General features: G+C 37.2%; 1 protein-coding gene across 3 annotated transcripts; it reads left to right on the forward strand.

The window, feature by feature from the left end:
- Positions 1–128: 128 nt before the first annotated feature.
- On the forward strand, positions 129–7,959 carry LOC137406230 (uncharacterized). Of its 3 annotated transcripts, XR_010979846.1 has the most exons (8): positions 129–237; positions 1,175–1,427; positions 2,278–2,371; positions 2,955–3,090; positions 4,343–4,583; positions 6,217–6,843; positions 7,295–7,359; positions 7,467–7,590. XR_010979846.1 is itself a non-coding variant. In XM_068092767.1 (7 exons), the coding sequence occupies exons 1-7, from the start codon at positions 190–192 to the stop codon at positions 7,598–7,600; spliced, it is 1,533 nt and encodes a 510-aa protein (XP_067948868.1). In that variant the 5' UTR covers positions 129–189; the 3' UTR covers positions 7,601–7,959. The 3 variants fall into 3 exon arrangements, 2 of the variants coding, with proteins under 2 accessions (XP_067948868.1, XP_067948869.1); XM_068092767.1 differs by lacking the exon at positions 7,295–7,359 and having other exon boundaries at positions 7,467–7,959; XM_068092768.1 differs by lacking the exon at positions 7,295–7,359 and having other exon boundaries at positions 175–225; positions 7,467–7,959.
- The last annotated feature ends 258 nt before the right edge of the window (positions 7,960–8,217 follow it).

Raw genomic sequence — 8,217 nt, forward strand, 5'->3', positions numbered from 1 at the left:
TTTAAAACAGAGCCCATGAAACAAGGATATGTACTGTAACAGGCGTAGCATGACACGCTCAATGTCATTATTGTCGGTTGACTAAACGTACGCTTTCACGCTGCATTTGCATTGACTTAGTCAACACACTCGAGATAAAAGGCACTTCTTGTGAGGCGCTGCGGTTAACTAGCGCTGCTAGTACTTGAAATGGCTTCGGGATCGGATTATGAAGATTATGAAGAGGTAGATGATGTAGTAAGTGTGCCAAGGAAAGATTAGTCTTACAAACATAATAATGCGCCGTCTTTGTGGCACTTGTGGGCAAGAAATAATAGCAATATATGGGCGTATGCAATTGTGCAGTAGATTGGCATAGTATACCTGTATATACATATATCTACAGGTAAGTAAAGCAGATTGGTGAGATAGCCATTACAGGTATGCATTACGAACTGATGCGATATATAGAATTGGTATCAAGTTTACTGTATTAGTAGCTACAATGATGACCCTTCAGAGTGCACAGTTATTCAGACTGGTCTACTGGAAGTAGCTATAGATTGAAAGTGTTAGATGACAAACTGTAGACTAGCTGTGTTAAAGAGCAAGTAGTCATAGACTAGGAGTATTATAGAACAAGTAGTTATGGACTAGGAGTGTTATAGAGCAAGTAGTTATAGACTAGGAGTGTTATAGAACAAGTAGTTATAGACTAGGAGTGTTATAGAACAAGTAGTTATAGACTAGGAGTGTTATAGAGCAAGTAGTTATAAACTAGGAGTGTTATAGAACAAGTAGTTATAGACTAGGAGTGTTATAGAACAAGTAGCTATAAACTAGGAGTGTTATAGAACAAGTAGCTATAAACTAGGAGTGTTATAGAACAAGTAGTTATAAACTAGGAGTGTTATAGAACAAGTAGTTATAGACTAGGAGTGTTATAGAGCAAGTAGTTATAAACTAGGAGTGTTATAGGACAAGTAGTTATGGACTAGGAGTGTTATAGAACAAGTAGTTATAGACTAGGAGTGTTATAGAACAAGTAGCTATAAACTAGGAGTGTTATAGAACAAGTAGCTATAAACTAGGAGTGTTATAGAACAAGTAGTTATAAACTAGGAGTGTTATAGAACAAGTAGTTATAGACTAGGAATGTTATAGAACAAGTAGTTATGAATATTGGTAATTTCAGTGGTCAGAAATACCGCCTAAATCTCCTTCAACCATTGACACTCTGTCCAAACTCAAGCATGAACAAGTGCAACGTCCAAAAATTTTACCTAAACCATCCTTCAGGGGAAGGCTCTTTCCTGATGGGAAGAGCCAGACAAAGGAGATGGCTGCTTTGACAAGTCCTGAAATTACTTCACCAAAATTATTACCAGGAACGCTTGGAGCTACAAGTGAGGAGGAAATTGGAATGCTCAATAAGGAAATATCACAAAGTAAGTACAGTAGATATGATTGTGTAACTATTTGAGTGCATTCAAGTAAACACTAAAACAACAATAGTATAAAGACATTGAGAAACTATAAGTAGGCTATATAAGTCTATCAATATTACATAGGTAGGTAAATATAGTTTTATTTCAAAGAGTATGTAAGTAGAGATAAATAGAGTAATATCACAGAGTGTGTAGGTAGAAATAAATAAAGCAATATCACGGAGTATGTAGGTTGAGATAAATAGAGTAATATCACGGAGTATGTAGGTGGAGACAAATAGAGTAATATCCCCGAGTGTGTAGGTGGAAATAAATAGAGTAATATCACGGAGTAGGTAGGTGGAGACAAATAGAGTAATATCACGGAGTATGTAGGTGGAGACAAATAGAGTAATATCCCCGAGTGTGTAGGTGGAGATAAATAGAGTAATATCACGGAGTAGGTAGGTGGAGACAAATAGAGTAATATCACGGAGTATGTAGGTGGAGATAAATAGAGTAATATCACGGAGTATGTAGGTGGAGACAAATAGAGTAATATCACGGAGTATGTAGGTGGAGACAAATAGAGTAATATCCCCGAGTGTGTAGGTGGAGATAAATAGAGTAATATCACGGAGTAGGTAGGTGGAGACAAATAGAGTAATATCACGGAGTGTGTAGGTGGAGATAAATAGAGTAATATCACATAGTATGTAGGTGGAGATAAATAGAGTAGTATACCATACTATGTGGGTGGAGATAATCATGGTAAATCTGTAAGTTTAGCTAAAGCAAAGATAAGGATTAGTTTTAGCCAGTCAGTAGAAATGCATAGCTTTAAGACATTCATGGATCATGTTCTTTGCAGACCAGGTCATTAGCGGAAACATGTGCCAGCTGGAGCCTTGTGAGAAGGAATACGAGCTTTACTGCAAGAGATGTCAACTTCTCACTTGTTACAAGTAGGTCATATCTGTAATTTCTTTTCTTATCGTTCAAGTTTAGCGCAAGAAAACATCAAAACACGAATAGGTGAAAAGGTTTATTTTGAAGCGCTGTCTTGTCCAATGTTTTTTCTATTTAACTTTCGTTGTCTTGCGTATTATTGTGCAATTATATCCACTTATGCTATGTTATTTTAATTATTAACCACGGTATAATAGTCAGTATTTTAGAGCTTGGCTAATTGTTTTATATATTTATATAACGTATAACTTTTGTCTGTTACTTCGCTTGTATGTTGGTTGCCTAATAGATATTCCATTGTCACTTATGTTGATAATAACATTTTACTATAGCCATGCATACCGTACGGCAGCATCCTCTAAAAACAATCTCCCTCGCATTCTCTGTAAGGAACTATTACTGACGAGTGCCTGCGTTGTCCTTGACTAGATATAATAAATTGGTTTTAACTTTCACAAGTATTGTTCAGCCTCTAAATAATTGGCTGTTTGTTCAGATTATGATAAAAAGAATTCTTGCAGAAGTTACATCTGTATCATTCAAATAGCGCAAAACAGGATGTTAAAAATTATGTTGTAGGTGCAGCAGAGGGCAGTGTTGTACGGGAAAGAAACACAAAACTGTAGACTTTGAAGAATATTTGGGACACCACAAGCAACGTTATGAGATGTGGAAGGCTGGCAAAAAAAACCAAAGTATAAACCTTGACCAAGAGGTGAGTGCCAATAGAAAACCAGAGTATAAACCTTGACCAAGAGGTGAGTGCCAATAGAAAACCAGAGTATAAACCTTGACCAAGAGGTGAGTGCCAATAGAAAATCAAAGTATAAACCTTGACCAAGAGGTGAGTGCCAATAGAAAACCAAAGTATAAACCTTGACCAAGAGGTGAGTGCCAATAGAAAACCAGAGTATAAACCTTGACCAAGAGGTGAGTGCCAATAGAAAACCAGAGTATAAACCTTGACCAAGAGGTGAGTGCCAATAGAAAATCAAAGTATAAACCTTGACCAAGAGGTGAGTGCCAATAGAAAACCAAAGTATAAACCTTGACCAAGAGGTGAGTGCCAATAGAAAACCAGAGTATAAACCTTGACCAAGAGGTGAGTGCCAATAGAAAACCAGAGTATAAACCTTGACCAAGAGGTGAGTGCCAATAGAAAACCAAAGTATAAACCTTGACCAAGAGGTGAGTGCCAATAGAAAACCAGAGTATAAACCTTGATCAAAGGGTGAGTGCCAATAGAAAACCAAAGTATAAACCTTGACCAAGAGGTGAGTGCCAATAGAAAACCAGAGTATAAACCTTGACCAAAGGGTGAGTGCCAATAGAAAACCAGAGTATAAACCTTGACCAAGAGGTGAGTGCCAATAGAAAACCAGAGTATAAACCTTGACCAAGAGGTGAGTGCCAATGGAAAACCAGAGTATAAACCTTGACCAAGAGGTGAGTGCCAATAGAAAACCAGAGTATAAACCTTGACCAAGAGGTGAGTGCCAATAGAAAACCAGAGTATAAACCTTGACCAAGAGGTGAGTGCCAATAGAAAATCAAAGTATAAACCTTGACCAAGAGGTGAGTGCCAATAGAAAACCAAAGTATAAACCTTGACCAAGAGGTGAGTGCCAATAGAAAACCAAAGTATAAACCTTGACCAAGAGGTGAGTGCCAATAGAAAACCAGAGTATAAACCTTGACCAAAGGGTGAGTGCCAATAGAAAACCAAAGTATAAACCTTGACCAAGAGGTGAGTGCCAATAAAAAACCAGAGTATAAACCTTGACCAAGAGGTGAGTGCCAATAGAAAACCAAAGTATAAACCTTGACCAAAGGGTGTGTGCCAATAGAAAACCAGAGTATAAACCTTGACCAAAGGGTGCGTGCTAGTTTTAATGGAAAAGCTGAGAAGTTAAAACTGCCTTTCTTACATCAGCTCTCAATGATCAGTACTAAATGCTATCTTGCAGATAAGGGCACTGTCGCTGCGTATAAAAGCTGCCGGGCAAAAGTTGGCCAATGCCCCACTCTCTACAGTTTCCACGTGTGCCAGAGAAACCTTACAGACAATTTATATAGAGCTGGAAAATCTGGAGAAGATGAATGAAGAGCTAAGGGGAAATGTAGCCGTAATAGCGCACTATGGTGAAAACCTCAAAAAGCTTGCGGATGCCAGTTTTATAAAATTAGTTGATAAACTGACAATATCAGGTAAATATTTAATAAGTACATGCATACTCATCAATTGCTAGTAGTGTATACAGCTAGTAGTAGTAGTAGCTAGTAGTGTATATATAGTTAGTAGTAGTAGCTAGTAGTGTATATATAGTAAGTAGTAGAAGCTATTAGTGTATATAGCCAGTAGCAGTAACTACTAGTAGGATATATAGCTAGTAGTAGCTAGGAGCGCATCTAGGTAGTAAATTACAGGAGCGTATCTAAAGCTGCAAAAAGATTATCTTATCATGTTTGAGGAAGTAATGGATGTGGTAACATTGATGTAGCATTCAAACAACCCATGGTATTGCATATTATCTAAGCGTTGCAAAGAACTGCCTAAATTCTTTGTTTAACAACTTTGATTGACTTGAAACTTTGGTTTACGCTTGACTTTAGCTATGTCAAGTTGTTCTGCCCCTTCTACTACTAGTACTGCTGATTATTTGGTCTAGCAATTTGGTCAAGGTTTATACTTTAGTTTTTTATTGGCACTCACCCTTTGGTCAAGGTTTATACTGAGCAATCTGAGAAGCGCAGCCTGTTTCCACAATTCAAAGTCTAAATGCAGCCATGCTGTAAGTGGTCACTAAAAAGCATTGGTGCAGAACTTTCAGAGTGCTATTGATTCCAAATATAGACACTTTAATCTTACATCTCCATTGAAGTCGAATGATTGACTAGTCAGGGAGAAGATTTTTATCGGATGATACCAACTAGTGACTGGAATTTGGTAATCTTAGAGCCAGATGGTTTTGTAAAGGATGATTGGTCTGGTTCAGAGCTCGTTAACTGATTGACTGTTGATGGAAGCTAAGGATTAATAAATTATGATGCTTAAAATTGAGTTGATTGGCAGGCATGTATTTGAGAGCTACATAGTACATGTACATTTAACCACAGCTTCTGCACGTTGAATTTTCTGTATTAGTAGTAAACCTGATGTAGTCCATTGTACTGTACTTAGAAGAATACAAGAATACAAGAGTTAGTGTGAGGCGCTGTTACCTGTTGACCTGTCGACCTGCTCACTGACTGCTCTGAAAACGACCTTTTAGTAATCTGGTGTGGGAGTTTGGTGGTTGTGTCAGTAGCATATCCTAAAAACTATCCATCATTTGTTAAGAACTCTCATCTTATCTGATCTAACCATTATAAAAGAGAACAGACAACTCTTCATGCCGTATTTTATTATAGTGTAGCCAACTTATTTTAACATTTCTACCAATTATGGCCTTGGTTCGTTTGGTTTAAAAATTGGATATCCACATTGTAGGTGTCCAGATTTGTTACCAACAGGACTAGCATGAGTCATTGAAATAATTTGTTACGGTTTTTAAAATCTGCAAACCTGATGGTTGGGTTAGCCAATCACTGAACACGCAGTACATCAGTACTTAAATCATCACTTGACTTGTTTTAGTGAGTCTTAAAGGTTAGAAATGCAACATGACAAGTAACGCTTGAGCCAAGTGGAATTGTTACAGCTAACCCCTAGGCTAACAAGTTGTAACCAGTTGTATTGCGATTTAAATAACTTTATATACTACATTAAGAATTAACATTTAATGTTAAAAATTATCTTGAATGTCATGATATGAGATGTTTCTCCAATTTGTGTTACCAGATGACTATAAGAAGTGCAAAAAGTTTAACCTGGGTACTGTGGACAGCATGGAGACAAGAACGGTTGAGCACATAACTCCTGATGCATCTGGGAACGTCATTCTTGCATCAACTGTTCGCTCCGTCGGAATATTCAACACTACGAGCACTCGCCCTACAGGCTCAGTAGCTTTGGGAGGACATGTAACAGGCTTTGATAGCTACAAAAAACATATATATGTCGCAGTTGACCAGAACAACAGTAATGACAAAGTTATTGTGTTTGATGAACAATTTATAGAATCTGAAAACTGGCAAACCAAAATAAAGATTTGCGACCTGACAGTGAACAACGAAAAGGTTTATCTAGCCAGCATGGAAAGCACACTTCACGTGTTTTCCATCCACGGTACGTACCTCTATGAAATCACTGAAGGATGTGGCACCAGACTAGCTAGTCATCCACTACCCGACGTCATTATTACTACCAACCACGAACATGACAGAGTGAGTGCGGTCAATGGTGACACCAAAAAAATCCTCTGGTCAGCAAAAGTTGACAAACCATGGGGTGTCACCATAGATGAATATGAGGCTGTCTGGGTGTGGTCAGAATTTCAGCAGGGCATCGCCATCTTTGATGACAAAGGTATGTATATGTAATATTTAACATTCAATAACTTCTGATGCTGCTTGCTACCAGATCCAAGACACTGGTGCGATACTAAACCTGTTAGGATAGTAGGGTGTAGTAATTATCATGAGGGTATAATGCAGTACTTATCATAAGAGTATGGTGTAGTAGTTATATATTTATTATGAATGTGTAGCTAATAACCATATTTGGTATGAATGTGTAGCTAATAACCATATTTGGTATGAATGTGTAGCTGATGACCATATTTGGTACGAATGTGTAGCTAATAACCATATTTAGGATGAATGTGCTGCTGATGACCATAATTAGGATGAATGTGTAACTGAACAGAGACCCGATCGTATATTAAAGTAGCTTGCACTTGGTATAAAAAACAAAAATAGTGACCTGTGGAAAGAATCTTATTGTAATTTCAAGTGAATCTTGATTTTTACAATTTTAGCGTGAAGAACTGAAAGAGAAAAGACTCAATACATGTACATGATTTTTTTAAAGGTTTGATGACAAGTAAGCTTTTGACTTTGTAAGGAACATTGGAGATATAATAAAAAAAAGGATTGAAAATGAAAAAGTGAATAAAATAGCACTTGATAAAATGTGTTTCACTGCTACAGGAACCCTCAAGCAGGAGCTTGAACACCCAAAGATGTCAGGAATTGGTGATGTAAGCTGCATCTGCGTAAAGAATGGCAAGCTCTGGATTGGGTTTGAAGGTGGTCTTTACAGGTTTCAGATAGGGTACGATTAAATATCAAGATATGAGGGAAATGACCGACAGAATGCGTATCTATGAAAGCTTTATGTTGAATGATGTGCTATTGGAGTGGCCGCTAGCCTACAGTTGGTTCACGAGAAGACAAATTCCTAAGAGCAGATGTCCTTAATGCTATCTTGCCTTAAAGTAGTGCTATTCGGTGTTCAGTTATTTTGCCACAAACATCACTGGCAATTTTTGTCAGGAAAAAGACATTTCTACAAAATTGTTGCCAAAATCTTAAACTTTAGAAAATATAGAAAACCTTTTTACATTTAAATGATTTTTGATAATCTTTATAGACAATTACTTATTATTTATGTCAAAATATAGCTGCTGAATACTCGCTGCCACTTTCACAAATCATCTTGATTATTTATCTCATAAGGATTGTTACAGACAGACATTTCAAAGAGAGATATTGTAAAGGAGCTGTCAGGTGACGTCTATCTTGGGACTTTTAGAAAGTTTTTGACATCTTATCAGAGTTTCAACAGCTAAGTTTTCATACCAAAGCTCAAATTTTGTGAGAGAGATTTATAATGAAAACATGACTGCAAAGTGTTTGTTTGCACTGCCAATGGAAAGCCTGATATCTTTCATGATAAACA

This window comes from Watersipora subatra, chromosome 10 (genome assembly GCF_963576615.1).
Source record: "Watersipora subatra chromosome 10, tzWatSuba1.1, whole genome shotgun sequence".
Classification (NCBI taxonomy): domain Eukaryota; kingdom Metazoa; phylum Bryozoa; class Gymnolaemata; order Cheilostomatida; family Watersiporidae; genus Watersipora; species Watersipora subatra.

Bases quoted from the DNA above. Each gene is read 5' to 3' on its own strand.
- LOC137406230 (XM_068092767.1), top strand. From the start codon at position 190: ATGGCTTCGGGATCGGATTATGAAGATTATGAAGAGGTAGATGATGTA. The intron at 2,372-2,954 runs GTAGGTCATATC...ATTATGTTGTAG, and splicing joins CAACTTCTCACTTGTTACAA to GTGCAGCAGAGGGCAGTGTT. The intron at 6,844-7,466 runs GTATGTATATGT...TCACTGCTACAG, and splicing joins CGCCATCTTTGATGACAAAG to GAACCCTCAAGCAGGAGCTT.